Below are 16,082 nucleotides of genomic sequence, written 5' to 3'. Positions count from 1 at the left end.
TTGAGTGAGTGAGTGAGTGAGAGAGTGGGTTTTTGAGTGAGTGAGTTTTTGAGTGAGTGACTGAATGGTTTGGTGTGTTGTGTGTTCAGAGATGCTCTTCTGCTTCAAGGTTTGGTGTGTACACTTAATGAAATGAATATTTTGATGAAATACACTTTCCTCCTCATTCTGATGTTCAGCTTGAACTTCAGCAGATCGTCTTGATCATGCCTGAATGCATTGAGTTGCTGCCATGTGATTGGCTGATTAGATATCTGTGTTCACGTGCAATTAAACTGGTGTAATAAAGTGGCCAGTGAGTGTGTGTATAGTGTATATATACTGTATACTGTTGTTGACCTACATTAAGAATAAATAAATATGAATAAATGGAAAATGCTCATCAAATACAAGTGAGCATGAATTGCAGAACATGTCAGTGACCTCTGGGATGTCGTCCTCAACACTGCAGGCCTCATGATATGGAGGGAACGGCCGTGACCAGCCTCCAGCGCTGCAGTTACGACTCACTATACCTAGAGTAACCAATCAAGATCAAACATCAATCACAATCATGCAAGGTATGATTAAAAAAAACATTTAAATATGTTTATACATTCACTGGCAACTTGTCATTTCATGAGGATTTCATTGAGTTTTTTTTAAATCTTTTTCTCTGGAGACAAGATGCAATGCATGTAATTAGTTTGTGCTAAAGCTGAATGTGAAATGAGATCTGAATCCTTTTCTACACAAGTCAGCGGTGGAGTGACACTTTACTGCAGCAGCACAATTTTATTTGTCTTTCAGATTTGCCTGTAGTGTTGGTTGGCCGGATTGGGTTTAGATTGTTATACTGGCGGATATGTGGAGAGTTGAGACGTTATTGCAATGGCAAATAGAAAACCTGCCCTTTTCTGCTCAAGCTTATGAAACCTTGAAATTGGGGCCGTGCATTTTACCATTTGAGTTTTCAGCTTATATTCTCAAGGTAGATGTGTCTATTGTTAAAGCCCACAGAGTGAAACCAACGCGTTTGCTTCATGGTTTGCTCGCAGAAGCTGTTAATATGGAAATGCATGTGTGAACCAAGGTTGGGCAAACTCAGAACTCTTTAAATTCATTAGATAGAAACATTTTCTGTTTGACTTTTTTAAAGTGTATTCTAATACACACATTTTGTGGTACTACATAATGCCTGGCCCTTATAAATATATTTGCATAATAACTTATTCAAATGTGTATTGTATTAAGTGGTTAAAAGTTAAAGGGACACTCCACTTTTTTTGGAAATAGGCTAATTTTACCACTCCCCCAGAGTTAAACGGTTGAGTTTTACCGTTTTCGAAACCATTCAGCCATTTTTCTGATTTTTAGCACATCAAGAATATCAGTAACCAGAGAGTTTCTGGTCTCATTGACTACCATTGTAGGAAAAAAAATATATTATGGAAGTCAATGAGACCAGAAGCTCTCTGGTTACTGATATTCTTCTAAATATCAGAAAATCGGCTGAATGGATTCGAAAACGGTAAAAACTCTACTGTTGGTGTAAAATGAGCCTATTTCCAAAAAAAGTGGAGTATCCCTTTAAGAAAGCCATCTGAAAATGTTTTAATTTTGCCAAAGCAAAATTGGCCATAACATTCTTGTTAACTAATAAAAATGATCCTTTAAATGTAAAAGTTACGTATTACATTTAATTAAATAAACAGAAACAACTTACCTCTCAAATACTGTTTATTAATATAAGCCAATATTTTAATTATTTTTTTTAAATAGCATGTATTGATAAATCATACTAAAATGATCTCAAATGTTGGTTATTAAAGTGTCCCTATTATACGTTTTCAAATATTTCCATTCATGTAGTGTTTAATACAGCTATTTGTGAAAGTAAAAGGAATCAGTGTCTTAGTCTAAATTCCCGCACAAACCTACGAAGGTTTAAAACAAACTTTGTCTTCACTGTCTCGTAAAACCGACGTTCATATCACTGTCCATCAAGTGCTGAGGAAGATCCACCGCTGAAATTCAGATATGGTAATGTGCGTTTGTTTTCCGACACAAGCTGAAAGCGATCGACCAATCAAAACAGACTGAGCCATCTGACCAATCAGAGCAGAGTAGCTCTCAGAAAGGCGGGGTTTTAGAGAGAATAAATCTTTTACTGAACCGATTTAACCTGTTAACTGTCACCCCCCCTTTTTTGAATAGACATGAAAATGCACATTTCGAACTTAAATGGTTGTAATTCAAGAATGCTTTGGAATATAGACATATGATTGGTCTTGTTTTAAAGAAGACATTTGGCAGATTTTTGTAGAAGTGAAATAAATTAAGAAAGTGAAACAGAAAAAAAGTTATAGAAGTTTGAGTTTATGGAAATGTACAATGTAAAAATATTAATTATTCATATTTTACATAAAATATATATTTTCAAAACCTGGGCTACTCTAAAACGGCAGAAAGATCAAAGCCAAAAATCTGAACAAGTTGTGTTTCAAATTTTAGGTTGATATCTCAAAAAATGAGCTTTCAGTAAGATTTTGTTTGAGCGCAGTACCAAACTTTTTCACTAGGGCACAACCAGACTCCATTTCTGCCCATATAAGGGCGCCTGCATTTCCATTCGTGTTTTGAGTGATATGAACCATTGTTTTCACAATTTTCATACAATTTCTGAAATAGAGATCCTATTCAGAAGTAGCATGGGAAGTTTGGCAGATTTTGATATAAATTGAACCTCTAAGAAACACATACAAAGAACACGCATGTAAGTCATAGCTAGCTGCCACGTCACAAATGGTGAATTTATTATTTTTTTCTTGATATTTCAAACTTTTCAGACCTTTTTTTTCCAAAATAATTGAATGGATTCTATCTTTTGAACTTTTGGCATGAAAACAAACTGAGGTATCTACCATTTTTCATGATTTTTCATGTTTACTGCTATTTTAAAAAAAAAGGTCTGAACACGCCTTATGAGTATGAAAATATTCTTGTTTTATATTGATAAATTATGGCTCCTCTGTAATATATTTTGAAAATCAGTCACCAAATATGGAAACTAGAGATTGTAAGCTTTCAAATGATATATAGTTTGTCAATATTATTTAAGGTATTTACTAAGATATTATTGTTTTAAAAATATAGTGGCAAACGTCCCACCTGTGGGACGGTGACAGTTAAGTGGTTAAGAGCTGATGCTGCAATGATATTTAGAAAAAATTTGCTTTTTGAGCCCGAATGCATGTTAACCTGTTGTAGGAGACTCCAAAACAACATTAGAAACCTTTAAATAACATAATAGGAGCACTTTAAAATAATAATAATGTTTAACATTTTCATTTATCCAGCAATACATCAATTTCTTTCTATTTCTTTCTATGAATTTACTGTAAATTCAAATGTAACGATTCACAATTTATGCATCTTGTTTTCCATCTTTACCTCAATCAGGTACTGAACTGCATTCTCAATTCATTTTTGATTTGTGTGTGTGTGTGTGTGTCATACCTGTGTTGTTTTTGAAGAGAGAGAAAACAGCGGGACAGGGAGTGTGGACGGTCTCACCCACTGCAGCTCTGGGCCAACACACTACAGAGTCCCATACTGGTGGGCAACCTTCACACACATATGCACACATATATATAAATAGCATGACCTTATAACTACGCATGCACTCAAGCACCAAACATCAAGAAAACAATGTGTCTGAAAGGCTTTCCGTGGCACATCACATCTAGAATTACCGTATTACAGTCCAGTTTTCTGTGTTGGATCGGCACAAGAACATCTGTGACTTTCTAGCAAAGCCATTGCAAAACATGCTGGGAAATGCAAACGCATGGCGTTGCATTACAATGAGTGTGATCTCGTGTTAACCTCTGTCTCTGAATGTCATCACGGACCGCTTATGGCAGTGTAAAATGCTGTGCAGATGTGATTCATTTTAAATGTCACCTAATGGGTTTGTGACCTGTTTTTGTATGTCATTTAAAATAAAAAAAGAAATGAAGAATATAGTCTTTAAAAGTCAATGTAAAAGTTCAAATGTTTGACAGGAGACATTATTGATATGGCCACAGTACAAAGTATATATTTTTTAAAGTAGCAGCAGAATATTTTACCATTCAAAAGTTTAGGGTCAGGAAGAGTTTTATTTTTAAATGAATAAATATTATCATTATAATATGCATTAAATTGATCAAAAGTTAGAAATGTTACAAAAGCTTATATATATATTATATTATATATATATAAATTATATATGAAGAGTTCAGATGCAAAAGCCTCTAAATGCCATTTGAAATTTTCTTCTTTAATGATGATTTTTATCAAACTTGTATATTTAAGTTCAGTAATTTCACTTAAATGACAATTAATAGGTAAATATCATTGCCATTTAAGTGAAATCACTGAACTTAAATATACAAGCTTGATAAAAATGATCATTCTAGAAGAAAATTTCAAATGGCACTTAGAGGCTTTTGCATCTGAACTCTTTATATATATATATATATATATATATATATATAAAATAATAAAAGGCGAGCATTTGAGCTTATAAAACTTAAACTTTTATTTTTTTAAATGAGCGATCGTTTCGCTTGATAAGACCCTTATTCATCGTCTGGAATCGTTTAAAGCCCTTTGAACAGTTTGCAGTTTGCACTGAAACTGTCTTTTAGACCTTGAACCGTTTGGTCCCCATTGAAGTCCATTATATGGAGAAAAATCCTGGAATGTTTTCATCAAAAACCTTAATTTCTTTTCGACTGAAGAAAGAAAGACACGGACATCTTGGATGACATGGGGGTGAGTAAATTATCAGCAAAAGTTTTTTAAAGTGAACTACTCCTTTAAATAGCTTATAAACGTGCCTTTGAAAACACATTACTGATGTGCATCTTGAGACAAAACAATGTCTCTGACATATTTTAAGATTATCAGTGCAAGTTACTTTCAGTTAAAACAGCATTTTAGTCAAAGACGGGGGGATAATCTTCCCAACCCTGAATTTTAAACGGTAGTATCGCTCATATAATTTAGTCTCGAATGCATCTGAGAAATATATGAGTTCATATTGAGATCTCGGACTTGTCTCAGTAACTCAGAGTGCAGTTTGAGACTCGCACGTGAAAACTAGGAACTTTTTCTGAAGAGAAAAATCTGAAATGCAGGATGCCAAAGAAAATGTCTCCGCTTGATCTTAATAATGTAATCTCAGTGTTTAGCATGTGTCTCGTGTCCTGTGGACGACAAACCCCTTCGACATCCCATCAGGAGCTTGGGTTTAATTACCTGAGGAGCTGCTGAGGTTCCCAGGTTCTGAGATCTCTCGCAGACACCGCTGTTCATCTCTTGCCAACTGAAAAATATATTCACACTCAGGATGCAAACTACACAGCACCTGCAGAGAGAGAGAAAATTGAACGAGTCAGTGATGCATAGAAATGCACGTCTCATTTATAACACGACTCAGACACTCGCACTCTAAAACAAAAATTACAATCAATTGTGGATGCTGTCCTGACCCACTTTACAGACAGAGAGAGCATGTGCATATGTGTGCAGTAAAACCGGACTTCAGATTGCATTAGCACAAAGGTGACGTTTCCTCTTTTTCAATGGACAGTCAACTAGTCTATGCCATATCGTGATTATTGAAAACCGATGCTGAGATTTTTTAAATATACTGCGTTTCATTTCAACTCTGTTTACTCTGGCTGTTAATGAAGTTAACATACGTATGCACACAAATATGTATGCATTGCATGCAAGAGCATTTAAACTGTTAATTAAGTGCATGTAATCTAGGGCTGGGTATTGAGACAAATTTCACAATTCGATTCGATTTCGATTCACAAGCTTGCAATTCGATTCGATTTCGATTACGATTCGATTCAATATCGATTATTTTGGATATCAGTTACAATAAATGGCAATTTTTCTCAAGGGAATCAAATCTCTTAAATGCTGTAAACTATGGTCTATATATAGTCTAGTTGTAGCCTACTAGGCTTCATTAGCCTAATATGAAGGTAATAATTAACTATACAAACACTTAAATTACACTTTTATTTATTTTTATAATAAGAAGATTATATGAAATATAAACATTTAAATGGTGGCTGTCATAAAAACTTGCCAGATTTATTCAAATATGCATTAAATATTGAAGAACACTAACGAGTGTGGACTAACGAGTTTATGTACGTTTTTCTGAGGTAAATATGACGATACATGACATTGATTACAAGCTGTTTAATTGACGTCTTTCCACGGTTGAAACGCAGATTGAGCGAATCAATGTGACATGATACGGATTTAGATAAGTTATACTCGATCTTTTAACACACTTTCAGATGCTCATTCATGTTTATTTCGCGCTGTGACCGGTATTATTAAGCCGGAAGAGAGATCAGCGCTGCTGCTTCTCTGGAGCTGCGCCAGAGCGATCTCACGCCACAGCGCCAAAACGCTGTTTATGTTTTTTAAAAATGGACGTAATTTGAAAATTGAGACTTTGTTTCATATCAATAGTAACAAGAGACAAAGATTATTGCGATTTGTTGGATACGCGCAGCCGCGATACAATGTCTCATTCATTCAAATGAAACAACAGGATGACTAATCGATTCTTGAGATTTAAGAATCGATATCGGTTTGTAAAAATGAGAATCGATTAATATCGAGAAATCGATATTTATTACCCAGCCCTAATGTAATCAAGCGCTGTTTCAGAGTGATTGTCTCCAATCAAACACTTCAGTCTGACTGGGTCTCTGCTGTTTAAGAGTTAAGACATTAGTAGCAGCTATTGAAAGCATTGCAATCAAAGTCCCATGGGTTATTCTCTGGAAACGCTCCCTATGTGCTAGAAATACTCAGGGACGTTTTTATTATTGTTCAAAAAGTAGAATAAAAAAGGCTCAAATTAACAGGACCAGATATTACAATTCATATTATTATTGAGCAAATGTAAGTGTTTATGATATTTTCAATGTCCCTTTCTTAGACTATAGGCTACAATACCCCCCTTGTAAACGTGGTATATATACAAAATTTGGGCTTGAGATATTTTTATATTTTTTGAAAGAATACTCTTCTGCTCACCAAGGCTGTATTTATTTGATCAAAAACCCTAAACAAACACAGCAGTATTGTGAAATTTTATTAGAATGTTTTTTTATTATAAGTTTTGTATTTTCATATAGTGCCATTTATTCCTAGCCTGGTAATAGCAGACTCTGCTACTTCGCTTTGCTTCGTACTAGACCGGGATTCCCTGTATAGTTCATACCATTACTTGATAGAGATTGTTTACCTTTAGGATATTTTCCATGTACTGTACCCCAATTAATCAATATCTTGTCGAATCGGAATTTAATTTAATCACAAGTTAGTGAATCAAAATCAAATGGTAATTTTTTTGTCAATACCCAGCTCTAATAAAAGGCTATAAAACAGCACAGAAATGGCACCATTTCCTGAGAATCACTCCCATATCCTCCACATTCTTTGATGTTTTTTCGGCGATAATGTTTTGAAAAGTTAAAAAAGAGAAGAGTTCAAATAAGTTCAACAATATGCTTCTTCACAGTATTTGTACATGCTCGCTCGAGTAATATAATCTCCAAAGGGTCACGTCACGTCTCTCTGCTGCAGGGGAGCTTTCACTGAATGAAGAACACGGGTCAGAGCTGAGGCAAGGTTTAGTTCATTAAAACATCTCAGTCTATTTCAGTTGCTCAAAATAGCAACACGCCAACAATGCGACCAAAAACACCTTGTTTTCAGACCAGCAGCCCATGGGTGAACACATGTGCTGCTTGTCGTTGGGTGACAGAGTTGTTGAATCAATCACGTTGTGTCGTGTGGTGTGAACAGCTCACCAACTCGAACACTCCTGATTTCACTGAGAGCAAGTCATGTAGTGTGAACCGCACAGTTTTAAAATCATGTTTTGTGAATTAGGCTTATTTCATACACCCACCAACGCCTATTTTTACTTGCATTCTGGGCTTGGCGAGTGTATAGTGTAGCCTATATAGTGAATAGAGCCCGACCGATAAAGGATTTTAAAGGCCGATACCGATACAAATATTTTTGGGTTTTAAAATCTGATATATCGGCCGATATTTTATTTATTTATTTATTTATTTTAACTCGACAGTCACAAACTGTTAGTCACAAATTTTGTCATGCTTATTTGAGTTAAGAGAACTGATGGGGATGTTCTTTTAATTGTTATTCAAGCAATGTATGTCTTGTGACCAACTCAACGAGTGTTTCCAACAGGAATGGTGTAGAGTGCCCTCTGGTGGACAAACTATATAACTCAAACACTCATGACATGGTTCAAGCGTGTTAAGTGTTATTTTTGAAATATTCATTTATTGGCCATTATAACTGCCGATACCGATAGTTTGGGAAATGCCTAATATCGGCCGATAATATCGACCTGCCGATATATCGGTCTGGCTCTAATAGTGAACAAGAGAGGCAGTGAGCAATCGGAGGAAGACTCTTAGGCCCCGTCCACACTACTGCGTTTTCGTTTAAAAACGGAGACCTTTTGCTACGTTTGCACCTCCCGTCCACACTAAAACGGGAAAAACGAAGACCTAAAACGGAGAAGTTTAGAAACGCTGCAGCTGCGTTTTGCGTTTTGAAACTCCGGAGGTGTTTTAGTGTGGACGAGACAAAACGGAGGAGTTTACAAACGATGACGCAGAGGCTTACGCTCGGCTCTATGATTGGGTGTCATCAGTCATGACGTGTCTTTCCCTGATTCGCCAACCACTGTTTACACCGGCGCACGCATGCCCAGTGTTGGTGAATGGTCACGTGATCTGCGTTTTCAGTCGTTTTAATGTGGACGGAGATCAATTCTAATACGCAGACAAAACGCTGGTGTGGACGGAGATCGTATTCGTTTTAATTCTCAGTTTTTAAACGAAAAGGCAGTAGTGTGGACGGGGCCTTAGTGTGGACGAGACAAAACGGAGGAGTTTACAAACGATGACGCGGAGGCTCACGCTCGGCTCTATTGAGTGTTATCAGTCATTACGTATCTTTCCCTGATTCGCCAACCACTGTTTACACCGGCGCGCGCATGCCCAGTGTTGGTGAATGGTCACGTGATCCACGTTTTCAGTCGTTTTAGTGTGGACGGAGATAAATTCTAATACGCAGGTAAAACGCTACTGTGGACGGAGATCGTATTCGTTTTAATTCTCCGTTTTTAAACGAAAACGCAGTAGTGTGGACGGGGCCTAAGACTCTTCCTGAGCTGATAGGAAGATAGCTTTGGAGCAGTTGAACGGTGACTTTCCACCACACGTTCATTCTGTCCCGCTTTGAACCAAAGTACCAGCACTTAGCATCAAACCCTTCCAGGAACATTCATCACGAGGCTGCCCTAAGAACTACAGTACGTCACGGGCTAATCAATCGAATTCTTTTATTCATCTCAGATGAAAAACTATAGAGAGAGCCCTTCAAAACGATTCAAACCAGAGTGAGATTAAATGAAACTCAATCCTTCAAGCTCTGAATATTTGTCTTCAAAGAAGCTCAGCAATGCTAAAAAAAATAGCATTGCACCTACAACTGTAAAACAGGTGATTTGTCTCATCATATATGAAATATGATACATGATCTCATGATACAATCGCATTGAATATAATAAAATATAATCAATGTAAATCAAAACCTATGGAGGACAGTATTTTTGTAGACTTTTAACCAAAAACCAATTAAAAAAACCCATTGAGTTCAAGACGATGGAACCGGGAGTGTAAAATGCGAACTGATTTGCAGATTTTTGGCCTACAAAATATGTCATCCTTGCACCAACAATGCATTAAGGGTCTTCTTTCATTGTCAGTTTTTGCCTATATCAAAACCCAAAAACCAACACATCTGCAGTCATCTGAGCTGGCGTCTGAATGCCTCTGTTGCTCGATCATTTGAGTCAGTGTGCATGTGTGTAAATATCGTCTGTGGTGTAACATCGCCAGAAATGTTCTGCTAGTAGAAAGAAAAGGTGAAAAGAAAGTGTAAAGTTGATGTATCATCAATGCTTATGAAAGCAGGTCAAGCTGAACTCACTATCCGCCTCTTTAGTTTCACTAAGCTGCCAAAAGAGCCCAAACTCTCCTCTGATAGCAGTAATCCAGATAGACCTCTGTAACCATCATACGCTTTACGCTATTTTTAGAAAGTACGACTAGGAAGATCCCAAAATGCCCTGGACTAGAAGTGAGTTTGTTAGACAGGCCTACCCTGGGTGTTTTTAGATGAGTGTTACTTCAAGTTGTTGCTTCAAGGTTACATTATCCATCGGGAAACCTCAGAATTGGGTTACTAACTGGGTAAATCTCCTGAAAACTGTTTGGGTCATATTTTACCTGAAAATCAAACAATAAATTGTGTTTTATGTTAAGAAAATGGTCCTAATTGTGGACCACTTGCATGCATGTTTATATTTATATCAATTATGAAATAATTATATATTATAAATGTGTGTGTGTATGTATAATGTGTGTGTACTAACTTGGATGGTTTAAATGAAGAGGACACATTTCGAGTAATCATTTATGCATGACCACAAAATTAATTGGTTTTAATTTACTGTATTTTATTTTTATCATAATTTTTATTTTTCATTATTTCTTATTTTTTATTCTAAACTGTTTTAATTATTCTGATTTCTTTTTTGGATCATTTTAATTTCTCCTATGTAAAGCACTTTGAATTGCCATTGTGTATGAAATGTGCTATATAAATAAACTTGCCTTGCCTTGCCTTGCCTATGCATGACCACAAAATGAATCAAACCTCGATCCATGGATTTCTTTATAATAACAGAGTGCAAGCAGTGATTTAATCAGTGCTGGCTCTAGGTCCGTATATCTTTCCAAGTAAGTGTTGATTTGTAAATATTCAACATCTCTTCATTCATAAAAGTCTCAAACGCACGTCATTACACAAAATAAATACCACTACCTCCATGTTTCACGCTCATTTACATCTAATATTGGCAGCTTGACCCGTACGCTTTGACATGTTCAGAGCCACAATCGGTTTGATTAGTGTAAAAATGAAAGAAGAGAGCCAGTGCTTTTGTCAGTAATGATTTTGATTCTCTATATGAAATAAAAAGAGTCCATAATGCATTCATGCCGTTACTAAGACATCACTCACAACATGATTCAGTCGATTTCAGAGCTGCAAGCTGTAGATATCTTCGGTCCCTGCTTTTCTTTCTCCTGCTATTCAAGCTTGTTTTTCAAATAAAGCAATTAAATGCTATTAGTGGCTTTTACTCTTTGTATATTTCTGTACTTTCGATGCTGAGCTGCTTAACTGTGGGTACTCTAATGTAGACAGCAGCGATTCATAGTACATACGTCCATAATGTTTTCACCAAATAATTATGCACTTTTGAAAAAAATGTAAGTTATAGTAGTGGTTCCTTCTTCAATGTACACTTCCGTTCAACAGTTCAGTAAAGAAAAAAACAGTAATTTTGTGAAATATTATTATGATTTAAAATGTCCCTTTTCTATTTAAATCTGTTTTAAAATGTAATTTATTCCTGTGATGTAAAGCTTAAAGAAGTAGTTCACTTTTAAAAAAACTTTTGATGATAATTTACTCACCCCCATCTCATCCAAGATGTGCATGTCTTTCTTTCTTCAGTCAAACAGAAATTAAGGTTTTTGATGAAAACATTTCAGGATTTTCTCCAAATAATGGACTTCAACGGGAACCAAACGGTTCAAGGTCCAAAAGACACTTTCAGTGCAGCTTCAAAGGGCTTTAAAGGACACCAGACGATGAATAAGGCTCTTATGAATTAACTAAATGACTCGAAAAAAGATTCGTTCATTTTGATGAACGAGTTCGAACAGGAGAGTCACGAACGCGCATCACAGAACAGAGCAAGGCGAGCATTTGTGCTTATAAAACTTAAACTTTTTTTATTTATTTTTGAAATGGCCGATTGTTTCGCTTAATAAGACCCTTATTCATCGTCTGGAATCGTTTAAAGCCCTTTGAAGCTGCACTGAAACTCTCATTTGGACCTTTTTGAACGTTTGGTACCCAATGAAGTCCATTATATGGAAAAAATCCTGAAATGTTTTCATCAAAAACCTTAATTTCTTTTCGACTGAAGAAAGAAAGACATGGACATCTTGGATGACATGGGGGTGAGTAAATTATCAGCAAAAGTTTTTCGAAAAGTGAACTACTCCTTTAACTTTCAGCCTCATTACTCCAGTCTTCAGTGTCACATGACCCTTCAGAAATCATTCTAATATGATGGTTTTCTGCTCAAGTAACATTTCTTATTACCAAAGTTTAAAACAGTGGTGCTGCTTCAAATTTTGATGGAAATTGTTTTCAGGATTCTTTGATTAATAAAGATCTCATCTCTGCTCCGTTGACGTGATTACTGGAGTGAGGGCGGGGCAACCTGTCACTCACATGACATCACAGCAATAGCAAACCAAAACCATCAAATCAATTCCCCATGGACAAAAACCAAGCCCCGCCCCACATTTTCTCCGTTTTCACTTGGACATACATCACAATAGAGAAGAAAAGACTAATCGCAACTTCCATTTCATGCCGAATTCAATCCATCCTGGCAGAATAAAAACACTTCTAGACCCCTGCTTCAGTCTGCACAGTTATTTTTAGAAATATATCTTGAACCAAATCTTGTATTATGAATGCAACGACTAATCTAAAAACCGAACCACTGATTCCATTGATGAATTCCAAAGGGCTGAAATGTTAATGTACTTCTGCGAAGAAACTTCGGATTCGTATGGGCACTTAAAAGAACACCTGCGCCATATCAAACCACCAGACACCATTATACTGCTCGTCCTCCCTGGAGAACATTAATCTCCATTCTACAGGATAGCACACAGATCCATTAACAGCCCTGTTTCTAAGAAGGGTCCCCCCCAAGATCAGCTGGCAGATGGTAATTTTGCATCCGTGCTTACTTTATATAGACGGGTTTGCAGTTGCCAAGGAAATGGGCACACAAGTGCACAACAATCGCACCTGAGGAAAGTTGAGCGTGCACTTATTTTTGACCCCGAGATCATTTTGAAGCTTTCTCGTCATTCTGAGACGAACGAAATCCTCATACACCTGTATTTTCACCAGCTACAGGGGACATAATGGAGGGTTTAAAAACTAAAAGTAATTTTCAAACAAGAAGAAGCCAAAATCTCCAACACACAGAAAGAAGAGCTGACAACCTTCTTTGAGAGAGAGACAGTTGTCCAAATAGGCCTATACACCCACCTAAAGGATTATTAGGAACATTTGTTCAATTTCTTATTAATGTAATTATCTAATCAACCAATCACATGGCAGTTGTTTCAATGCATTTAGGGGTGTGGTCCTGGTCAAGACAATCTCCTGAACTCCAAACTGAATGTCAGAATGGGAAAGAAAGGAGATTTAAGCAATTTTGAGCGTGGCATGGTTGTTGGTGTCTGAGTATTTCACAATCTGCTCAGTTACTGGGATTTTCACACACAACCATTTCTAGGGTTTACAAAGAATGGTGTGAAAAGGGAAAAACATCCAGCATGCGGCAGTCCTGTGGGCGAAAATGCCTTGTTGATGCGAGAGGTCAGAAGAGAATGGGCCGACTGATTCAAGCTGATAGAAGAGCAACTTTGACTGAAATAACCACTCGTTACAACCGAGGTATGCAGCAAAGCATTTGTGAACACACACAACCTTGAGGCGGATGGGCTACAACAGCAGAAGACCCCACCGGGTACCACTCATCTCCACTACAAATAGGAAAAAGAGGCGACAATTTGCAAGAGCTCACCAAAGTTGGACAGTTGAAGACTGGAAAAATGTTGCCTGGACTGATGAGTCTCGATTTCTGTTGAGACATTCAGAATTTGGCGTAAACAGAATGAGAACATGGATCCATCATGCCTTGTTCCCACTGTGCAGGCTGGTGGTGGTGGTGTAATGGTATGCGGGATGTTTTCATGGCACACTTTAGGCCCCTTAGTGCCAATTGGGCATCGTTTAAATGCCACGGCCTACCTGAGCATTGTGTCTGACCATGTCCGACCCTTTATGGCCACCATGACCCCATCCTCTGATGGCTACTTCCAGCAGGATAATGCACCATGTCACAAAGCTCGAATCCCTTCAAATTGGTTTTTTGAACATGAGAATGAGTTGACTGTACTAAAATGGCCGCCACAGTCACCAGATCTCAACCCAATAGAGCATCTTTGTGATGTGGTGGAACGGGGGCTTCGTGCCCTGGATGTGCATCCCACAAATCTCCATCAACTGCAAGATGCTATCCTATCAATATGGGCCGACATTTCTAAAGAATGCTTTCAGCACCTTGTTGAATCAATGCCACGTAGAATTAAGGCAGTTCTGAAGGAGAAAGGGGGGTCAAACACAGTATTAGTATGGTGTTCCTAAATTAGTAATCCTTTAGGTGAGTGTCAATATCTGAAGTCAATTTCATTTAATTTCGAATCCACATTGACCAAGGAGAATTTAACACTCCACAAAAGGGTTTTTTTTTTCTTCTCTTTCTTAGATACAGCAAATTGCACACTCGTCTCAACCTCATACAACCTTGACATCAGAAGTGAAGCAATTTCTGTTTTCCATCAGTGCTGGAGTTTAAGTGGCTAAAACAGAGAGATGGGTGACGGATGAAGAACATTAGTTGTCAGCGGTGGGAAACAAGGAAGCATGTTCTGGTCACCTCAAAAACACACTTAATACTGATATGTCGCATAAATCCTGGAGCAAAACACTCTTTTTTTGGATCCTCAAGAATAAGAAACTAGTCTTGGATTTTATTTACCAATGGAGTAGGGAGACAAAGTCTCATTGTTAAGTGTGTTTTTGAGGTGCTTATGAGCATTTCAGCATTTTTGCTTTCCACAACCATTTTTTAAGAAGTCTTGTATTAACCTTTATCAGAATATCAGCCAAAAAGGTCAGGTAACAACTCTCTATTCAATTCTCAGCCGTTACATTATTTATTGCCTATGTCTGATTTCAAGGTTAGTGACAAAAGAAAAATGAAAACTTGACCTTTTCTGCTATATCTCTGGGTGTTTTTGTCCAGTATAAAGAGTGTTCTGCCATGAAAACTGGGATATTTGGCCTACAATAAATTCGCAATATAAATGTTATAGGCCTACCAACGACGCTTTATAATTTAACATGACACGAGCCTCATTGGACCTCTTTTTAATTCACACAAAAATTAATAATTACTATTTATTAAGATCATTTTCTCAAACAATTTATAGGATATATATGCCCGATATCAGGCAATAAAATAAAAGATTGGCAGGTAAAAAAAGACTCTTTTTCACGTAATGACGTGAAAAATCGCCTTTCCACTTTTAAAGCAGCGCATTAACGTGCAATGATGAATTGAATGCACATTGATTGCGATCAAATTCTCGTGGAGCCCAAAATAATATTAACCGAGTTAAGTTAATACAGGAGATAGACTACAGATAAAACCCAATAGGCCTAGAAGAGTGTGGATTAATTTAATTAGCTGTCAGGACCTCAAACTACACGAATGAAAGTCTTCCGCATAAAGATCGTCAAACACAAATCTGCAATGTAAAAAAGTAGGCCTATACATATACAAGTATAAAAAACAATGCCTTAAGTTTTTTTTTTTTTAATGAAATGCATCCCATTAGTTGCATGTAGGCTAATAAAGCACTAATAAAGCACAATGGTGAATAGATTAGGTTACTCACAGTTGTTAGTGTTGTAACGCACAGGATCCCACGAACACACGAACGCATGACTCCAGCCGTGTCCACAGCGCGCGCTGACAGCTGTAGTTGAATCAAATGCTTTATAGACCGAGTCAGCCAATGGGAAGAGAGAGAGAGAGAGAGTGAGAGACGAGAGGAGAGGAGCGTCATTCATTCATTGGACTGCACGGGCGCCGTCAAAACCTTTCCGTCTCTACTGCAGGGAATTGCAACAAATGCTCTTTACAGCTCAGTTTACTTTCCTCACACCAATTAACCTGT

At 37.1% G+C, this 16,082-nt stretch overlaps 1 protein-coding gene across 2 annotated transcripts in view; it reads right to left on the bottom strand.

Annotated features, from left to right (window-relative positions):
- Positions 1–16,056, bottom strand: part of ghrhrl (growth hormone releasing hormone receptor, like) — a 31,729-nt gene extending 15,673 nt beyond the window's left edge. For both annotated transcript variants that reach the window (XM_039651537.2, XM_039651538.2), the window contains exons 1-4: positions 15,801–16,056; positions 5,287–5,395; positions 3,499–3,606; positions 424–515 (exon numbers count right to left, since the gene is read on the bottom strand). In XM_039651537.2, the coding sequence (XP_039507471.2) occupies positions 424–515; positions 3,499–3,606; positions 5,287–5,395; positions 15,801–15,971 (480 nt within the window). In that variant the 5' untranslated portion in view covers positions 15,972–16,056. The remainder of the gene's footprint in view (positions 1–423; positions 516–3,498; positions 3,607–5,286; positions 5,396–15,800) is intronic.
- Positions 16,057–16,082: the final 26 nt, after the last annotated feature.

Source organism: Pimephales promelas, chromosome 20 (genome assembly GCF_988280905.1).
Source record: "Pimephales promelas chromosome 20, fPimPro1.hap1.1, whole genome shotgun sequence".
Lineage (NCBI taxonomy): Eukaryota > Metazoa > Chordata > Actinopteri > Cypriniformes > Leuciscidae > Pimephales > Pimephales promelas.
Note: the sequence above shows the minus strand (reverse complement) of the source record. Positions and strands in the feature narration are given on the sequence as shown.